General features: G+C 44.7%; 1 protein-coding gene across 1 annotated transcript; it reads left to right on the plus strand.

The window, feature by feature from the left end:
- The first annotated feature begins 3,198 nt into the window (after positions 1-3,198).
- LOC138617755 (period circadian protein homolog 2-like) lies at positions 3,199-20,077 on the plus strand. The gene is made up of 22 exons (XM_069693049.1): positions 3,199-3,338; positions 5,166-5,736; positions 6,708-6,800; positions 6,963-7,117; positions 7,286-7,407; positions 7,622-7,823; positions 9,053-9,104; positions 9,814-9,956; positions 10,667-10,745; positions 10,849-10,955; positions 11,136-11,289; positions 11,400-11,508; positions 11,597-11,882; positions 12,227-12,383; positions 12,481-12,572; positions 12,747-12,953; positions 13,084-13,329; positions 13,980-15,367; positions 15,549-15,744; positions 15,860-16,091; positions 16,227-16,377; positions 17,604-20,077. Exons 2-22 carry the CDS (start codon positions 5,282-5,284, stop codon positions 17,778-17,780), a joined length of 4,803 nt encoding a protein of 1,600 aa, XP_069549150.1. The 5' UTR covers positions 3,199-3,338; positions 5,166-5,281; the 3' UTR covers positions 17,781-20,077.
- The last annotated feature ends 1,072 nt before the right edge of the window (positions 20,078-21,149 follow it).

A 21,149-nucleotide genomic window follows, 5' to 3' on the forward strand; every position in this document is an offset into this window, starting at 1 on the left:
CACCCAGTTATATCCAGGGACTTCCCCTTGAATCTCAGTGTGACTTTTTCAGTTTACTGAGCTCCAAACATCAGAAAAAGAAAACCTGCTTCATATGTAATGTGTAGCCCCACTGTGGGGATATTTAAATGTAAAAGGATTTCTGGTTAGTTAATCCTAATAATCATGGCCACCAGTCAAAGCCACCCACATCATGACTCGCTGTTTAGGGAATTCCATCCACCTGTGGGATCTCCCAGTCTGTCAGATAATGAAGTGTGTGCTGTTAAAAGAGAGGATGGTGAAGGGAAGGATCCGTGAACCAGTGTCATTTCATTGTCAAATCCACCCACGCTCATATCCACAGATGAATGCGAGAGAGGGCTGCCCCTCTTCCACGGGCGGCTTAGAAAGCTCAAGGCCATGCAGCATACCAAGCAATGGCAAGCCAGTGTGATAACATACAAGGTAATTTACACTGCAGGCTGGGAAACGGGATGGATTTGAGACACATTTTTTTTTTTCCCCCTCACATGTTGTGGTGTATGGACGCTGAGCATCACTAGGCAGACAGCAGGGTGTGTGGGTGCCACCTCAGTGGGGGTGGCTGCCACTTGAGACTGGCACTTAACAGAACTCGGAGTCCACATTTCTGCTCTCAGCTTTTCTACAGAAGCTCTTGGCTCGAGAAGAGAAGAGGAGATCTGGTGTTGTGGCTAACACGCCAGCATATAAAAATAATAGGCGCGTGCTCTCCTGTCAGGACACTCATGGCAATCTGTGATGAATAAGCTTTGGCACAAAATGCAGAGCTCCATTCATGATAGCAGCCCGCTGAACAAATAAGCTGAATAAGAACAAACTCACCTTTTCTAATGGTGATGATGCAATCAATAGATGGGAGATTAAATGATCTTTTTTGCATCACTTGCATGTCTTGATTGAGTTCATTTGTACATTAAGACCTACTAAGGAGTATATTGCATGTGTATTTCGTCTTCCCCGCAACGAAGAGTCCTCCATAATGTTGTCTGGAAGACAGACAGCACCGCTGAAGTGCAGTAACAGATGTGACGCAAGTACCTATTGAACAATATAACGAGCCGAACCACCATCGCTTCGATACTGTCGATGACGGGTTAACACGGTTTAAAAAAATTAATGTCGGCGTGTGCTTCAAAGGTTATGAAATATTATTCCGCTGCTATGTGCGAAATAACGTGTACTTGTTACTTCGCCTGCCTAACAAGCGTGAGAGCCAATGCTTATATTCTGTAACATCTCGTCTGTCTCGTCGTTTCCCGGTTGTTTCTTCCTCACGCTTTTTTGCATTTATGTAAGTTCAGCACCTGATAAGTTGTTTGGACTCCACAGCGGTAGTCGTAACTGCCCGGGTACCGCACCGCACGCTGCACGCACAACATGGGAATCCACGTGCGGCGGATGGACTTGTTTATATAAAATGACGGACGGCGCTCTGGACCAATGGGCTTCGGCTGCTGCAATTCCGTCATATTCTCCATAGAAACCGATAACTTCCAACCAATTAGGAAACGGTAGAGGAGGAGTCTGAATCGAGGTCGCGCGCCGAGCCCTGCGATTCGGTAGTAGGCGAGTGGCGGAGAAAACCGGGGAGGACCCGGTGACTGTGTCAACCTGTCTGAACGGCGGCTCCCATTGAGTAATAGTCGAGGCAGTAACTGAATGCTTTCCTCACTTGTCTTGTCGCCGAGGACAACCGCGGAGGCTGGTTTTTTTGTGTGTATATCTACTGCAACAGGTTGGTTTGCCTTCATTTTTTTTTTTCCTCGTTATAGAAAATATGAAAAACCGAGCGGATTTTTTTTTTGTATTTTTTTTTGTTGTATTGCGTAACGAAAATTGATGTGCGCATGCGTGAAAGTCCTGCTTGCTCTACTTATTGCACTTTTATAACCCAAAAAAAAAAAAAAACGCCGGTTAGTCTTTGACTTCGTTCACGTAGGTGGAGAAATGTCAGCGTTACTGAAATGTGTCCTCCGCGGGCGAGAGGCGGCTGTTTTGTTGGTGTGTTTTTTCCACCGATATGTCTACTTTTACATAACTGTGTCAGTGTACCGTGCAGCCAGCTGCACGATTGCAGGTCAACGTGTGTGTGGATTTTGGATAGCAGGTCAATGCGAGTTAAAGGGGGGGGAAGGGTTGTTAGTTCCTGTCCCAGAAATGTTGTTTTTTTGTTTGTTTTTTTGTTAATGTTATTTCCTTCATTTAATGTAAGCGTATCTACGTGGGAATTGTAATATACATAAAATATTATAATTCACTGATAAAAGTAGCTGTTATCAAGTTTTCAAGTTGAGCACAGTTATTACTACAATTGTGACCCGAGTAAAAGGTTTTATTTCTATATATTATGTAGATTTATGTCGGTACATATTTGCATCTACATGATAAGTGATAAGATTGGTAAGAAATAGTAAGCAAGTAGGTTGAATTTCCACCTCAAGACAATTAAAGGTCCTCTTAGAGGCCTACTGACCACACGTATAGAAAAGTGTTTGGCCTGGCCACAGTGCACCTGTGAACATTAGGTCGACAGGATAATCACATTAAACGTATGAACCCTTGAGTTGATTTTTGACTTCTAATTATGACAAATGTGTGGCATCCATGTACACAGAAAGTAACCGGGAGTTTTGCTGGAAATAGAGTGGTAATTGTGGTAGATACTGTGCTATAACTCAGATTATGTGATTTTAATGAAACACCGGAATAGGTCTTAACATGACTGGAAATATGAATGATCTCGGCATATATAGTGTCTTTGTAGTTATTCTATTCTCCTCCAGAAATATTGGACTAATGTAATTTTTTTTTTTCCCTGTCAAAATGTATGACTAATAATATCTTTTCTTTTGTCTCAGGTTTGATTAAATAATGCAGTTCAGAGTAGCCGGCTACAAGTGAAAGCATGTGGCTTTACGAAACAAGGCTAAATCCATGTGACTGGAGCAGGGTTGTATAATGCCTGAGATCTGTGCTGGTGTGTTGGCTGAATCGGCGCTCCAGTTGAGGCAGGGCTGAGCTGGAAGCAGAGCCAGTTCCCTTTCATTACTTCATTCCTCTGCTCGGTTTTCACAGTTACATGTTTGCCTGCGTGCGTCTGTATCTCGGAGAGTTTTAAGATTTCTTTTGATGGGTAAAGGGATTGTGTAATTCAGCGCTTGGACTATCTTGACTGCTGGTGTTTCTTGTAAAGTTAATGGATGAAGGGGTCTCTGGTAAACGTATTACATGCATGTTTGCAGCTTTAAAGAGCAGTTGGACAGTTAAAGATACAGGATATTGTTCAAAAGTTTCCTCTGGCAGTTTAATTTCAGGTTTGTTTTGCATTACAGTCACAAGTAAGCAATTATCAGCTGTTTACACAAGATTTGGAGAGCAATGTGTTTATTGTTTAGTTAATGTTTGTTTCCTCTTTTAAATACTTTGTCGGATTCATTATTGGCTCCTGAAGTCCTTAATACCGTACTGCATGCAGTAAATCATCTGAATGATAACAAGCTTGTGGCTCATGCATCGTTAACAATCTAATGTGAGTAATTTTACGTGATATATGTGGTTGTGGTTGAAACACATGGGGGCTGGAGCTTCTTTTTTTATATATAAAGATGAAGTACTAATAAGTGTGAATGTCTGCTGACTTGATTATTACCTGCCAGCTGTCCAGAGTGTCCTCTGATTGGCTGACATAATTTTAACCTGTTGTAACTCTGTGCTCTCTCCTGATTGGTCCCTTGCAGCAGCCAATAGAAAGTGCCCTCAGAACTGGCCGCTGCCTCAGTGGGTCATCTTGTAGAGTGGCAGTGAATGAACGTGTGGGTGGTTGGAAAGTTTTTGTTTTTGTTTTTTTTGTAGAACATTAAAACATGAAAAACCTTCTTTGAAATAAACTTTGATCAGTTATGTAAAATAGCTTATGTAAAGAGTTAAGAATAGACAAGCTGCTGAATGTGCTCACTTACATAAATAACTGCAACCTGATACTGGAGAGCAGGAAAACGGTGAAATAGTTTGGATTTGGCTTCCGAACCTGTTGGGCTTTAATGGACATATAAATAGCTCCAACTACTGCCCGTCGGAGGAGAGGGGGGCTGCACATATAATGAAAACTGTTGTTCTTTTACTTTTATCTGGTTTCTTTTAGAACAATTAAGTTGTTTTTTTTACAACCTCTGCATCCTCTCAACAGTCTTATTGGTTTTCCACTAGCAAGTGAAAATCCACCTGTATGTACAGCGTGGATGCTCTTCTTATCACCATACTGTGACTACCTATAAGCTGGCATGGGTCATCTAAGATGACTTGCCTGATTATTCAATATCATGTTATGAAATAGGCACCATGTGTAACTTAAGGGACTATACACATTTGTTTTATATTGTTTATTGATTCGGTGGCACTGCACAATGTTACACGAGGCTTTCTTTACTTGATCTGGGACAATGCATCATCACATATCACGTGTTTGTGACTCTTTGTCCTTGGCATTAACGATAATGCTGTTATTTGTGATGATGAGCCTTTTCCCCCCCAGAGATTGGTTCTTGTGTGTCCGACCTGTTTATCCGTTTATTTGTGAAAGGCCAGCAAACAGTCGTCTGCAGAGGAGAGGAGAAGACTTAAATAGTGAACATTATTTTAGAGCAGTTTGTGTTTCCAACATCAGTATCAGTGCTGAATGTGAAGAGGTGAAGGTTTCTGTTTGTGTCTTCAAAGCCGTGTTTTCATCTCCGTGGACTCACCTTTTATGTGAGGAATCTCTTTTGAAAAATGTAACTGCATCGCACTGATCTGGGGCTTCAGTCCTCCTGGAAAGGGCAAACGATGGCCTATTTACCGTGTGGACCTTTTGAAAGATGGATGGCAGCAGCCTTGGTGTGAATATGTTTTTTTGTGTGCGATCACTTTAACTGTGCTGCTCTGCCCTTTTTTTTTTATGTGGTTGACTTTTAAAAACACTGAGATGGAGGCGACACTGGCTGATCATATCAAAGTGATGGCTACTGTGTTTTATAAGATGGTCTGTCATAATCCATACTGACTACTTCTAATTTTAGGACCAGGTTTCTTTACTATTGATCTGCTATCCATTGAAGTGCACTGTATCGAATGAGTAATTTACCTGTTGTCGTTTCCTTTTTTAGACGACATCCCCACTCCTGAGGCATCAACTCCATTTGCTTTCCACTGCTATGCTCTTCATGACATTGTCATGTGGAAGGTAACCTAATTTCCTTTAATTTGCCCGTTGGACCGTCCCATGTCTGAGGATAGCAATCCGAATCACTACCGGTACTCAACCCTGGACAGGCGTGAACGTAACTGGGAAAGGGTCGTCTTTCAGATGGAGGAAGAGCAGTGCGCTCCCTGCGGCTCCATCAGCCAACTTCACTGCATGGCCAGCAGTTACAACGAGGATTGTGGCGGGCGGGATGGGGTTGAACTCGAACCGGACTTAGGACTGGCCTCTGAGGGCAGCGACAGCAGCCACGAGCACTCGGCCTCGCCGTGCTCCCCGCGTGACGACAGGAAGCGACCACGCACACCTTTACACGAGGATGTTGAGATGGGTGGCAGCGGCTCGAGTGGGAGCGGGACAGAATCTCATGGTAACGAGTCGCACGGCAATGAGTCCCACGGCAACGAATCTGTGGGCAGCTCAAATGGAAATGAAAAGGATTCTGCTCTTATGGAGTCCTCCGGAAGCAACAAGAGGTGAGGGCGCATCAGATCAACTGAATCATGGCAAAGTACGTTTTTTTTTCCCCACCACCATGGGGGAGCAGACCATCTAGGTCACGGAAGTACACTTCATTAAAGTCAAAGGGCCATTTTCTCTTGCGTGAGTTACGGTGACTTCAGTCATTGTTACAATTCATTAGTGACTGTTGAAGGTGGAGGAAAACAGTGTTTATTGTAATCCCCAAAAAAAGCAATCCCTCTTGAGGAAGATTTAAGATGACTACTTATTGCTTACATAAGAAAAACACTGAACTGAACATTATTCAAAGAAGTGTGTTGTTCTTTAACAAATGATTTCTTCTGCTGGTGTCTTAAGGTCAATCAGGGCGACGTTAATTAATACCATCTTTTCAGTTAATCTGTATTAAATCAAACATTGATGAAACATCGAGATGAACATCTCTTTAACAAGAAAGTCCTGAGGAGAGGAAGTGAGAACTAAACGTATGAGTTATTATTTGCCTTTCTCCTATATTGCTTTTAGTTATTATTATCAAGAACCACTTTGATAAGCCTTTGTTTAGCTGACAAATGCTCTTTCACTCCCTCTGGGCTTCTTTTACACAGGCTGACTTTGATTAGATTATTATTATGTACACCGTCTTCCTGGAACAGCTAGACTGAAAGAGATTCTCTTAAAATATTATTGAAAATGAAATAAATAAGCCTGTTCAGATATAATGGTTTGTTTCCATTTAGCAGTGTAACAACTTGTTCCCTGTCCTGAGCCAGGGACAGAAATGTTCGAGTCACTAGAGACCTTATTGGCTACTCTCCATCTGTGGATAGCAGTTTTTTATAAAGGGGGTTCAGATGGTGTTTGTTTGTGGTATTCTGGACACCAAGTCCTTGACTCACTTCGCAAGTTTAGTCTTTCTGTATGTTGTGCTCTGTGTTCTGGGTTTTCTGTGCACCTTCAATAACACGACATGTTGTTCTTGCAGCTCCAACTCTCACAGCCCTTCCCCACCAAGCAGCTCCAACGCCTTCAGTCTGGTGAGCTCGGAGCAGGACAACCCTTCAACCAGCGGCTGCAGGTTGGTACGCCTCTGAAGCTGCCCGCTGCAGCTCCGTCCCACTGAGACTAAAATGTTTTGCTCTGCTCCCCGTGTTGGAGATCTGTCTTGTCAGAGTGTCACGGCGCTGGTGGGACCTCCTTATTTTGACACGCGTGTATCTGTCTCATTTACGCACTGCAGCAGCGAACAGTCAGCCAAAGCTAAGACCCAGAAAGAGCTCTTGAAGACCATCAAGGAGCTGAAGATGAACTTACCGTCGGAAAAGAGGAGCAAGGGCAAGTCCAGCACCGTCAACACGCTCAAATACGCTCTGCGATGCGTCAAACAGGTGAAAGGTAAGACTCGCTTCTGTTGCCACCGTTTTACTGCACACGTTTCATATTGTGTACGAGCGACGTTACATTAATGAGATAAACAGACCTTTTTACTGATATAACTAAAGATTAGGTGGCGTTTCTATCGATCTGATGTGTGCATTGATCCGTACTGCTTCGGTTTTGCAGCCAATGAGGAGTACTATCAGATGCTGATGACTAATGACAGTCAGCCACCTGGCTTTGACGTATCATCTTACACCATCGAGGAAATCAACAGTATCACGTCGGAATACACGCTCAAAAACACTGTAAGTACGCCCACGCTGCGCCGAAACCATCTGAATCTAAATGATATCCCTGCAACGGAACCTTTGCTCAAAACTTGAAATCTTTTTTCAACTAGAATGCCTTTCTTTCACATTTATGCACATCATAAACATCTTGTCAGTGTTTTGGAAAATGTAAAAAGCCCCACCACACACGTACTAAACGACCTGTTCGTACTTTTTCATTTACCTGCAGGATATATTTGCCGTCGCCGTGTCACTCATCACGGGGAAGATTGTTTACATCTCGGAGCAGGCGTCGTCCATCTTGAACTGCAACCAGGAAGTGTTCCACAACGCCAAGTTTGTGGAGTTCCTGACGCCTCAGGATGTCAGCGTGTTCTACAGCTTCACCACGCCCTACCGCCTGCCCTCATGGAGCATGTGCACCGGAGCAGGTAAGGGCCATTCACGAGCACATCAACTGTGTAAAAACCAAAAAAAAGATATACCCATGTATTAAGTACAATTTGTATTTCTTCTCACTTAAAATGAGTTAAAATCAAGTGAAAACGGTTGGATTTCTTGTAAGTGGGCCCAACACGGGGCGGGGCACCGTGAACGTGGAGGGTAGAGCTCCATCGCCATGTAACCTTCACATGGAGAACCCACGTGACACACGAGCCAGACCATAAGCATCCATTTCCTTCACATGACCCACCCACGCACACACATGCTCACACACATGCTCACACACATGTAGCACATATTTCATTAACATGATTAATCACACATTAATGAATGCCCGCACACTCACTTGCACCTGTCACATATTTGCTGACGACATAATCACATGTCTGGACAGTGACGAGCTACATGGTTTGTTCGGTACGCCTGTCACGCTTTCATGCAAGCCAGTGCAAGAGCCCTTCCGTTATTACTACCTAAGAAGAGAAGCTTATTATTAAAAGTTATTATTGACACTGTGACAGAAAGGTGTTTAATTGCCTCCTGGATACATTTTCGATACAAATCAGTTTGTGACCATTCAAAATCTGTATGATATATACAGAAACACAAGGCACTCATTGGTGGTGACACATCTGTGCTGACTTTAGTCTAAACTCAACGCTGATTTTAAACACTACGAAGCTTCCTGAGTTTCTAATGTTTTTTGATGTGGAATTCCACTTCCTCACTACTTAAACTGAGAAAGCAGACTGACTAAAAGCTGTCTGTCTGAAATGTAGTACCCAGTAACCCCCTAGTAGATGCTCTCATCCCACGGGCACTACCACTATTAGCACCGGCCAGGAATCTGGAGGGGGTGCAGGTTTACAAATCATTTTTAACATCAAGCATGCATTAAGAATGAAATGAGACATTACAAATTAGTGAACTATATTTTTTTAGGGTGTTGCAGTGATGATGATCCCTCAGCTCTTTGACTAGTAATTGTAGGATTTGTTTATAGAGTACCCATTTTGAGACCTCTGGGAGCTGTTATCAGTCATGTGATGCCAGCTCTTTAAGTGATGAGCAGCTGTATTGTATTTTTACTACTCTGAATCTTCACACTTCTGCTGCATAGCTGGGATAGTGGGATGAGAAACAAACAAGATGGAAGGCGTCATGCTAATTCACTTGGCGCTATATTCATCCCACCTTCTCCCTGTCTTTTATTCAGAGTCGTCTCCCACAGAGTGCATGCAGGAGAAGTCCTTCTTCTGCCGCATCAGGTGAGTGACAGCAGCCGCTCTCTGATCTACAGTTTACTGCTGGAACAAGCTGCCAGTCAGCACAGGGCAGCTGAGAGCTTTTGGACTGTTTGTCCACCTGGTGGCCAGACGGAGCATTACAGCTACAATTTACAAAACATGACTTTAATTGGTCATTCGAAATGGAATATAATTTCATATCTTTACATAATATATCGCTTGAATGAGAAGTGGTTGTACTGGCCTGATATATCATAAATTTAGCAACACATCATTATAGTAGTCGTATTAGTGTGGTTTTAAGTTATGTGCAGCATTTATATGCAAGATCCACTTTTACTTATTTATTTGGACAATCAAAATTAGGTGCTTATTGTGAAAATAAATGAACTAAAAGGGTTAAAATGAGTGTTTCTGATTAGATAAACCCTCTGTTACATCATTACCACAGTAAAATGGATATCCAGCTTTAAGGAGCTGTTGTTTAACCCATAAAAAGCTCATGGACAACAGAACGTATCAATCTACCTTTTTATCCCTGTTTACTGAGGAGTTTCTCTATTAAAAATTACAAAAAAAAATTACATATACTAGTTTATACCTACAGTAAAAGCAAGATGGCAATTTTATTGGAAGAATGGTATAAATTTCGGCAAACTGAATTTTATTTTGAAAACCCTTTAGTAAGTAAGGAAGCAGTTCTTTGAGACGGTGTGTGTTTGTGTTGCAGTGGTGGGAAGGAGCGTGAAGGGGATCTCCAGTACTATCCCTTCCGGATGACTCCCTACCTGATGAAGGTCCAGGACGCTGAGCTGGGTGAGGAGCAGTTCTGCTGCCTCCTGCTGGCTGAGAGGGTGCACTCCGGATATGAAGGTATGCACACACGGCATCACACACTTTTTATAGGGTTCGTTTCACTGCACTGTCATTGAAGTAGCAAATAATTCACCCCATAGCAAAAAACAAAAGTAAAAAAGACAGATGTTCATCGGTGGCTTGGCGCTGTCATTATTAGCTTGTTCAGCAGCTTTATCCAGACACACTTCCTCTGTAGGAGGTGCACAGATGGTAAGCTTTAATATAAGTTCATATCAACTATTCAGAGACAATAAGATGAAAGTGAGACTCTCAAACCATCAACAACGTTTCCTTCCAGAAAAATATTTGAGTCCAAATTATGGAACATTTGCAGCAGCAGTAGAGTTTTATCATGGTGAACTTTTAATTTGACGGGTTTATGAACGCTCTTGTTTATAAGCCTTCTCGTTTTAAACAAAAAGGTTTAAACTACTTTTATACTTATCCGCTTTAATCTGATTAAGGTACTTACATGACACATTTTTAACCAGATTGAGCTCCTATTTTGGTGCAATAATGGGCCTTGTTATTTCAGCACAAAAACAGCCCTGAACCAATTACTTAACATGATGCAATTTTTTAATTTTTTTAAATTTATTTTCTAGCTTAGGTTTTAGTTGCATTCTATCACAGATTCATGATTTCTCGTGAGTTTAATAATGCTTTTAATCTGAAGTGCCAAATATACCATTTTTAATTCAAGTATTTTTCTTCCTTCTCCACAGCTCCCAGAATCCCTTCTGACAAGCAAATCTTCACCACCACACACACACCTAACTGTGTGTTCCAGGATGTGGATGAGAGGTGAGGTCTCTCAGCCCGCCAATAATAAACCTGACAGAAGTGTCTTTGTCGTGTTGTGTGTGAACTTCTGTGTCTGTAACAGTTGTTGTTGTTTCTGCACCAGGGCTGTCCCTCTGCTGGGATACCTCCCTCAGGACCTGATCGGGACCCCCGTGCTGCTCAATCTGCACCCAAGTGACCGACCCTTAATGTTGGCTGTACATCGCAAGAGTAAGAAGTCTTACTTGCATTCCTGAAGTAGAGATGAGGCTGGTTATGTTTTATCAGATGTTGAAATAAATGCCTCCCTCCAGAACAATAATTTGGTCATCTGGGTTGTGTATTAAATTGTTTATGTTGCTCGGCTCTGCGTCTCTCTCGCTCACACACTCCACCTCCTGTGTCCAACAGTCCTGCAGTACGCCGGTCAGCCGTTCGACCAGTCCTCGATCCGATTCTGTGCGAGAAACGGGGAGTACGTCACCATCGACACCAGCTGGTCCAGCTTCGTCAATCCCTGGAGCCGCAAGGTCTCCTTCGTCATCGGCAGGCACAAAGTTCGCACGTGAGTTTCCCCAACGTGGTGATTTTTTTTTTTGGGCATCAGTATCAGTATGTTGGAATATGTTCCACTGAGGGCACGCTAGATGACAGCGGTGTGTCGGCGTGTTGCAGGGCTCCTGTGAACGAAGACGTTTTTGCAGCTCCGGCTTTCCACGGAGGGAAGATTATGGATTCAGACATCCAGGAAATTAGCGAACACATCCACCGGCTGCTCCTCCAAGTATGTATATACACACACACACACTTGAGATGTTTATTTACACGCATAAGGCATTCGTCAGTTCCTGTAACATCCTCTCTCTTTTCAGCCGGTCCACAACATGGGCTCCAGTGGTTATGGTAGTCATGGCAGCAATGGTTCCCATGAGCAACTGGTGAGCATTGGCTCCTCCAGTGACAGCAACGGCAACGTTACAGCAGGGAACACAGCCGAGGAGACGGGCAAGACCAAGCCCCCCAGGACCTTCCAAGAGATCTGTAAGGGAGTCCACATGCTGAAGAACCAGGACGCTCAGGCATGCCCGTCCTCCTCCTCCTCCTCCCCCTCACCCTCACCGTCGCCATCCAAACCTGAGCAGAAGAAGACCGCTGACTGTGAGTTCAGTTCCATGCGGCCAAACCTGTGATATTCTGCTGTCAAACTACATCACAGGGAGCAGGTTTATTCTTAGCATGGGTTACCTTGTATACCTGCTATAGGGCTATAATACAACACAAGGGTTGGACACATATAGGAGAAATTAATGTTACTCACGCCCAATTTTTCCAAAGAACTCCATTCAAAATGTCTAAAAAAGAAAGATAGAAAAGATTCTTGGTGTGGTGGTTACAAATGATGAACAGTGATTAAAAATCGAACAAAAAGAGAGCAGATGTGTTATGCTCTGTGCTCACCCACCTGCCTGCTTCACGTGTTTCTCCTCCTGCTGTCCCTCCAGCATCGGCAGCTCAGAGGAGCGCAGCGTCGCGTCTGAAGGACTCGGCGCCCCGTCTGCAGGTCAGAGACGGCACTGCAGCCAGCATGGAGGATTTAACCTGCAGAGACCAGTCTGTCTGCTCCTACCAGCAGATCAGCTGTCTGGACAGTGTCATCAGGTGAGGAACGGTGTTTTGTGTTCATGAACGGTGGTGGATATAAGATCGCTTATTGCTCAACGTGCACTCCCTGATTTTACCTGTTGTTGTCTCTCAGGTATCTGGAGAGTTGTAATGTCCCCATCACAGTGAAAAGGAAGTACCAGTTCTCCTCCAACTCCGATGATGACAATAAGGGCTCAGAAGACGGTATGAAAGTGCCTCAGGATATAAACACAGGCATGTAGACATCATGCAGCTATTCACACACACAGACATCATCAAGGGTATTAGATCTCTCTCAGGCTCTTAGGTTCTGCTGATATAGACTCTGATCATCTAGGCTTGAAGCTAACCAGAGAAGCTCTCCCTCTCCTTATCTAGATCCCTTGATGCTAGACGCCCAGCCAGGCCTGTCAAACATGAAAGCACCTAAGAAGCCTCCATCTGGGGCAGCGGCTGTGGTGGGAGGCTCCCTGGCTCCCCTCACTCTGCCCAGTAAGGCAGAGAGCGTGGTGTCCATCACCTCACAGTGCAGCTACAGCAGCACTATTGTCCACGTGGGAGACAAGAAGCCTCAGCCAGAGTCTGGTGGGTGTCTTATGTCCAATCCTTTTTAAAAAAAGAGATGGAAAAGCACAAAGAGAAACCTACTTGGGATGGCATTACGTTTATTTTCATCTAGTTTGACCGATGTTTGTGTCGTTGCTTTGTGCTACAGAGATAATTGAGGATGTTGCAGAGAGTCCGGCGGCCCCCGCCCCGCCCGTCAGCACGGTGTCTCCACCCAGCCAAGAGAAGGAGGCCTACAAGAGGCTGGGACTGACCAAGCAGGTGCTGGCAGCACACACCCAGAAAGAAGAGCAGGCCTTCCTGAACCGCTGCCGAGAGCTGCGCAACACCAGGACCTTCCAGAAAGACTATTCCACATATCTCCACAAGCAGAGAGGTCCGGCCAAAGCTGAAGGTACACGAGTTTTATGGATAGTTACCACATGACGCTAAAGTGCTTTTAATTCATTTGCTTTTAGTTTTTCAACTATAAATATGAACTTTTAGACTTTTAGATATAATTTGTATTGCACATGAACAATGAAGCCACAATACCCAACTTCAGCTTGTAAATAAAACTCTTAATACCTTAGACTTAAATGTGCAAATTATGAGTCTTATGAAAATATAAATATGTTTAAATGCAATCTTTGCATGCTCTCAAAGCTCAAATTCGAATCAATGACAATATTAATGGAGCAGCCAGAGTAGGCAGCAGAATTGTATCGATCGAAATGATTTAAAGTACAGAAAACACAGTCTTTCTGCATTATCTGAAAACAGTGTGGTATACAGGTGTAGCGTGAGGCTAAAAGAAATTATAAAATTAAATCCAACACAGAGAACATAAAGTTTTCCTTTAGATTGAAACTCGTCTTTATATTAAAGGACTCACACCAGACTTCATTCTGTATTTCTTAAAAGATGTATACAAAATATATATTTAACATTATTATTGGCAGGTCTGAGCTCTTTTGAAAAGCGGTTTCTAGTTCACTCGCAGCAACAGTATATACGTTTCTATCAACAAAAACAACTTCCTGACTTCTGCATGTGTCCTCTCAGAGTCATCGGGACCAAGAGGTGCTGCCAAACAGGGCACCACCAGACCAGAGACGACTGCTAAGAGGGGCAACCGCAACAGGAAGTCCAAGAAGCCCCGGATGAAGCATCCTGATTCATCAGACAGCGGTGTGTCTAACCGCAAACCCCGGCCCCCCCTCCAGGGTCTCAACCAGACCTCGTGGTCCCCATCAGAAGCCTCCCAATCAGCTTTCAATGTTTCCTACCCCACCATGGTGCCTACATACCCGCTCTACCCCCCAACACCTGCTGCTCCGGCTCAGGCCCGCCACCCCGACCCCTCTCACTCCACAGGCTTTGGAGAAGGGCAGAGCACTCAAGCCCCGCCTACTGCGACTCCATTTCCTGCACCCATTGTTACACCTGTGGTGGCTCTCGTGCTGCCCAATTACCTCTTCCCCCAAATAGGACAGTTAGGTCAGATAGGGCAGCTGGGAGCTGCTCCTCGACCAACGTTTTTCCCTGATCAGACCCAGACGCAACCTGCATACGCTACCCAGCAGCCCTTTCAGCCCCCACAGCCAGCCTACACCACTCAAACGCAACCCCCCTTCACCAGCCAGCAGCCATTCCCTGTGCAGACTGCCTTTACCCCCCAGCAGCCATTCCAAGCCGCTCAGACCCCATACACCACCCCGCAGCCTTTCCAGGCCGCTCAGACCCCCTACACCACCCCGCAGCCATTCCAGGCCACTCAGACCCCCTACACCACCCCGCAGCCTTTCCAGGCCACTCAGACCCCCTACACCACCCCGCAGCCTTTCCAAGCCGCTCAGACCCCATACACCACCCCGCAGCCTTTCCAGGCCGCTCAGACCCCCTACACCACCCCGCAGCCATTCCAGGCCGCTCAGACCCCATACACCACCCCGCAGCCTTTCCAGGCCGCTCAGACCCCCTACACCACCCCGCAGCCTTTCCAGGCCGCTCAGACCCCCTACACCACCTCGCAGCCATTCCAGCCCCCGCAGACTGCCTACACTACTCAGCAGCCGTTTGCTGCCCAGCCTTCTTTCCCAGTGCAGACTCAGTTTGTGGCTCAAGCCCCTTATCCACCTCAACCCTTCACCTACAGCCTCGCTACCGAGCCTCCCAAAGCCACCGCCATTGAGCCCCGAGAGGGTGCAGCATCACGATCCTCCACCCCCGCCTCGGGGGCGCGGGAACCCGCCACATCACCGCCGCTGTTCGAGTCCCGCTGCAGCTCGCCCCTGCAGCTCAATCTGCTGAGCATGGAGGAAGGGCAGCGCTCTGTGGAGCGTCAGGACAGCACAGCGCCCTCTGCTGGAGGCCCGGGCAGCAGCACAGCAGCAATGTCGGGAGCAGGGGAGAAGAATGGAGGCACAGTCAAGACTGATATTCTCAGACAGGTGAGAGACACAACAAAGCCAGTGCTAAACTGGCATCGTAACTTTGATTTAGCATCAATGCTGTGTCTTGCAAAAGCTTCACTCACTCACAAACATAGAGAAACATCTACGTAAAGTGTGTCGCAACACGTCAGTGAAGTGTGTGGATTCAGCTCTGATGGTTCGTCTCCTTGTGTTTCAGTTGGACTCTCCAGGAGATGGAGCTCACAGCGACGGTCACTCCTCATCCTGCGATCTGCTGGACGTCCTGCTGCAGGAGCAGGAGGACTCCCACTCTGGGACCGGATCAGCCACCTCTGGCTCCATGGGCTCCCGATCGAGCTCAGGCTACAACGGCTGTGGCACCTCAGCTAGTGGAGCGTCTGGCAGCAGAACAGGTCAGTGAGGAACATCCGGCTTTGAGTAAAGAGTCTCTCCCCACATTGACCCTTGCGTTTCCTATAAGGAGTACATGTTTTGACTGTTTCCATGTCCCTCTTAAACGGTGAATAGGGAGCAGCAACACCAGCAAGTACTTCGGCAGTGTTGACTCTCTGGAACACGACCCCAAGGCCAAAGCCAAGATGAGGAGCGAAGGAGGTTCTGAAGGCGGCAAGTCGCAGGCCAAAGTCTCGACACAAGGGGAGGGAGAGCATTTCATCAAATATGTTCGACAGGAGCCCCTCTGGCTGCTGATGGCCAATGCTGACGACAAGGTCATGATGACATATCAGATGCCATCCAGGTGAGTCACCAGCTGGCTTCAGATTTACTTTAAGAATTTATTAGAATTTGTTTTTTGCATTACAGAACACATTTTATGGTTAAAAAGCTGTTGTGTAGTTGGTAAACTGTAATCGGTGTGTCTCCTGACAAACAGGGACATTCAGAGGGTTCTACGAGAAGACAAGGAGAGGCTGAGGCAGATGCAGAAGAGCCAGCCTCACTTTTCCTCGGACCAGCGACGAGAGCTGGTGGAGGAGCACCCCTGGATGAGGAGGGGAGGTCTACCTGCCGCTATCAACGTCAAGGTGAGGAACGGACACAGACGGGCACAGCGTATCTCAGAGATCAGCAGCAGACTTTCTCTATTTTCCTTCATGCTTTTTGAGGCTTAATACTTTAAAGGTACATGGGTTAGTTTTGCACTTTATTATTGTAGACTAAATATTGTCACTTTTCAATTCAACATCTCTTACACACCATTGCAATACTATTATGGCACGGACTGAATTGTTTTGATACTCATTCGGTTCCAAATTTCAATACCTGAATCCACACTAATACGCTTTTGATTTAAAACCTCTGCTACAGTTACGCAGGAGTGAATCTCATTAATGTCAGCGAACCACAGCGTTTACCACACATGGCCTCTACTTGGGCGCCTACTGACAACATATGAGGCGTTTAAGGAACATCTGTTAATTGTGACATTGAGTAATAACTTGCAGGTGAGACATTTAGGGAACCTCTGTTAAATATAGCGACAGAGAACAGCCTGCTTTACACTTGGCCCTTCTCTCCTGCATGTGTAATGTCATTATCTTTGTCTTGAAGTAGATTTTTAACAAACTTGAACAGATAAATTAAGTATTGGTTGTTTTGTTTTTTTACTTTTTGAATAATATCCAGCCCTACACACTATAAAATCATGTAGTGGACATTAAGGGTGTGTTTCTCTCCCTCTCAGACGATTCAGTTCCGGCAGAGTTTTGTTGTGTTAGATCTGTGCTTGTGATTCCACACATTATTTCTTACAATGTGTGAATCTTTTGACCCCTCGTTACATGTATCAATCCATTTAGGAGTTGTGACCGTCCCCCAAAATGATTGGTAGAAAATTAGGTCAAACACTTTAATCAAATTTGGTGCCCAAAAAAATAACAAACATTTGTACATCATCATTCTGTGTTATCTGACTGTAATATTTAGGCTGCATGTTGGGACTGATTTATAGATTGTTCTGGTTTTAACTTCTGAATGTAGCGACCTCTGATTTAACGGAGATATTATTAACCATTCTTACTGTTGGAATGGTTCATTCCAGAGGAGAGTTTTTGTGTTACTGTGAGTCCGTTTTTATCAAGTAATTTTGAAATAATACTACCAAGATTTTCCTTTCAAAAGTAAGGCGCTGTATCTAATAGTGGGTTTTGGTTTGACTATGACATCATCCTGGCATCAATGCACTGGTCACAGCCCGTTCAGCATAGTGTGGCAGGAACGGTCATTAACAGCATCATGTGTATGTGTTCAGGAGTGTGTGTACTGCGAGGACGTGGCGGTGGCGGCGGCGGCGGCGGCGGCGGCGCCCCTTCAGGAGGACCTGCCAGACATGGACATGGGTGAGCTGGGCGAGGAGCTCAGCAAGCAGGGCCAGAACGCCCAGAGCCAATCACAGGAGTCCCAGCCTCAACCGGACTCAGGCTCCTGAACACACACACGGCCAACGGGCGGGACACACTCGACCAGCCATGGACCCTCATGATGCAGACACACAGACATGCACTCATTATGGATGTGAGACAAACAGCTGTGTGCCTGAGCATCCTGACAACACACACACACACACACACACACACACACACACAACAAGCAGAGGTCTGTGGAGCCAGCTTGATAGTTGTGATGTGTGTCGCTGGTGTGTTCATGTGTGTGTGTGTGTTGGATGTAGGACTGCCACTGGAGTGCAGTTCTGTATGCACCCTCACAGGGGGCAGCAGTGCTTTATGGGGGGTTTGCATAGTACTTTTGCCATGTTACACACACACACACACACACACACACACACTCTGTCTCTGAAATGACCTGATTCCATTTTTGTATGTAAATATATCCCCTCCTCTTCGTCGGAGGCAGAGTGTTTATTCTAAAAGAAAGTTAATGGCTAACAGACACCTTATAAATATATTCGATTTCAAAAGATGTCATGTTGACAATATAATTGTCATGGAACTATTTAAGACTGTGTTCAACAAGCAGCCCAGCATTGCTGTTACAATATGCTGCTGCCGACATGATGTTTGTGTTTTCTTGGTTTGGCACGTGGTCCTATTCGACGCCTTCAAACCCCAGAATCCCTGTGGTTTTCCCATCAGGAACTGTGTGGTGGTGCTCATTGGACGATGCAGACCAGGTCAAAGGGATGGGCGGGGCCTCCCACTTTAGTATCAGGATTTGTTTTATAGTACTCCTCTCCTCGGACCTGAGTGTTTGGAGGCTGACTTTATCTTTCCTCAACGGTGACAATCGGATACATAACAAAAAGCTATTCATTAAAGTATCTTATTTATTTCCTTGTAGGTAATGTATCTAGAATAGATTTTTTTTTAAACGCTAAAGCCAAATCAGTTCAGCTGAAAGACAATATACAAACAGTTCTAACTCTGCAGGACATTTAAAGTCACTTCAAAACTGGAGCTAGCTCGTCCATTTCACGATGAAACCTCCCAAGTGTTGTCAGACCTTAAAGCAAGCACGGGTGCTACGGAGACGGGGGCGCAGACACAGATGAAGAAACTGCCAACCCAATTTTCTTAAGTCTAAAACAGTCAGCATGGGAAACCGTGACGCACAGAAAGCGAGGTCAATCTTCAAACTCGAGGCAGCAAATCACTGAAGAAGAAATGTGTTTAAAACACTCAAGATCCTCTGGATTCGAATTTCTTTTACGCCTTCAATTTGTGTTTGTAAGTAATATAAAGTTTTCTTTTTTTTTTGAAGACAAATTTATATCCATATGTTTTGCAGAACACTGCAAAACAGCGCGGAGTGATGTTCTCCTCTTGATATGGTGCAGCTCGACAACATAATATCACTTTTAGAACAAATGCGTTCTATTTTAAGGATTTATACATCGTGTGAAATCACATGGTCTGCACTTTCATCCTTTTCAGAGAATTGTTTCTCTTTTCATGACAATCTATTTTTCTGGATTGAAAAAAAATAAAAATAGAAACTAACAGCCTTTAAAAGGCTGACACCACAAAACTGAGATGAGAAGTCTCTGCCGGTGTGTGTGAGCAGCAGCAGCAGCAGCAGCAGCAGCAGCAGCAGCAGCATGGCTCCATGAGAACTGTGAAAGCTGTCGGTCAGCAAACGTACAGCCGGCGGTGGGAAAACAGCATTACAAGTGTAGCAAAGTAAGGGTGATCCTCCGTGTTTCCTCGGCAACCTTCTCGTGGAGGCTGGGTTGCGCAGGAAATGGTCGGAGAGTTGGTCGGCGGCCGTGCAGGCCCCTCGTCGTCTGACATGAAGTATTCTCGGAAACTGTGACCCGCACTGGCTCGGCGTAGTTAAGGCGACCAGAAGGAGAAATGGGAACAACTGTGGTGCTAAAGCAGAGAAACTGTTGGGGAAGGGCTTGTGAATGTAACACAGACTGGACCAAGAGCGTCTCACCGACTTATTTCAATTTCTTGTCAAACTTGTCAGAACTTTTTTTTTTTTTTTGTATTATTATTGTTCTATTTTTCTATTTGTTTTTCTCTTATTGTGTGTGTTTTATCTATCTGACGAAGATAAAGAGTTTTTGAGTGTGACTGGGGATGAACCCTACCTCTAAGAAATCCCAGGTCATGTTACTGTAAGCAGAACATGGAACGTGTGCACGAGGGCAAAGCGCAATGGACGGAGCGGTCAGACACTCGATTATTCCAGGGAGGGACGGGTCTCTGCCTCAGACCGGCAGAGGTTGACGGACTCCCTCTGCTTTCTGTCTTTATGAATGAATGAACCGACCAGAAAGCCAGAATGTAATTTCTACACTTGTGCAGTGATGTGCAAAGCAGCGGAGAGCGGGTCATGTTTAAGCCTTACTTCTTCTCAGAAGGCCTCACAAACAGGGAATCCTTTTTTTTTTTTTAAGACACACCGGTGGGCTGCTGGAAGCACCCTGATCTGTAAATGCATTCACACGGTACAGGCACATGATGTTGATGTATGGTCATGTAAATTTGTCTCATTGCCACCGTACGAGTCTGCGGTATGTTGAACTAGCACAGCTCTGTGCATTTTTGTAGGTGGGAAGATGTGTTGTTTGAGACATGGAAACAATATTGTAATAAAAACCAGAGAAATATAACCCGTCTGTTTGTTCTGACTGTTGTTACCTTCCCTCACACATGACTCTCTCTCTCTGTCTCTGTCTGTCTACTACCTACATATAGATAGATAGATCTATCTATCCATATATATCTATATATATATAGATATATATAGATATATATATATAGATGTATATAGATGTATATATGGATCCTGACAATCTGGTTATAAAACTGTTTTGACAAACTTGTGACAAAGTTATGTCACAAATGATGACAGGGTTATGATGTAATGGACCCAGAATACTTGGAGATGGTGACTTTGAAACTGTAAACTTCACTGGGAATTTAATGATTACAACATTAAACAATTTATTTTCTTCTGTACCTTTTTGTACCTGATTATTTATAAATACCTTTTTTTTTTTTAAGTTTGTTGTTGCCCACATATAGCAGATGGACATATCTGTCTCTTAAGTTGCACATGTGTGTGCATGTCAACACGGTTTGTCTTCAGGCTTTAGTAGCATGTTCATCCCATACATACTGCTCCGTCTGTGCAGCCATCTAAAACATCGTAACAGACCCACGGACACACGCCCACTACTGCATTTTTAATTCATGGCAAACTTTGGACTTAAACCGTTTCAAAAGTTTGAAAAGAATTAGAATGTAAAATGTTAGCATCCACCCATCCATTCATCCATCCGTCCGTCCATCCATCCATCCATCCACCCATCCATCCACCCTGGACAGGT

This window comes from Brachyistius frenatus, unplaced genomic scaffold, assembly GCF_029030835.1.
Source record: "Brachyistius frenatus isolate BFR_SWC_R1_liver_20210118 unplaced genomic scaffold, ASM2903083v1 Contig_1, whole genome shotgun sequence".
Taxonomy (NCBI): domain Eukaryota; kingdom Metazoa; phylum Chordata; class Actinopteri; family Embiotocidae; genus Brachyistius; species Brachyistius frenatus.

Excerpts from the sequence above, each read along its gene's own strand:
- LOC138617755 (XM_069693049.1), top strand. The coding sequence starts at position 5,282 with ATGTCTGAGGATAGCAATCCGAATCACTACCGGTACTCAACCCTGGAC. Across the intron at positions 11,883-12,226 it reads GCAGAAGAAGACCGCTGACT|CATCGGCAGCTCAGAGGAGC; the intron begins GTGAGTTCAGTT and ends CTGTCCCTCCAG. Across the intron at positions 13,330-13,979 it reads AGGTCCGGCCAAAGCTGAAG|AGTCATCGGGACCAAGAGGT; the intron begins GTACACGAGTTT and ends GTGTCCTCTCAG.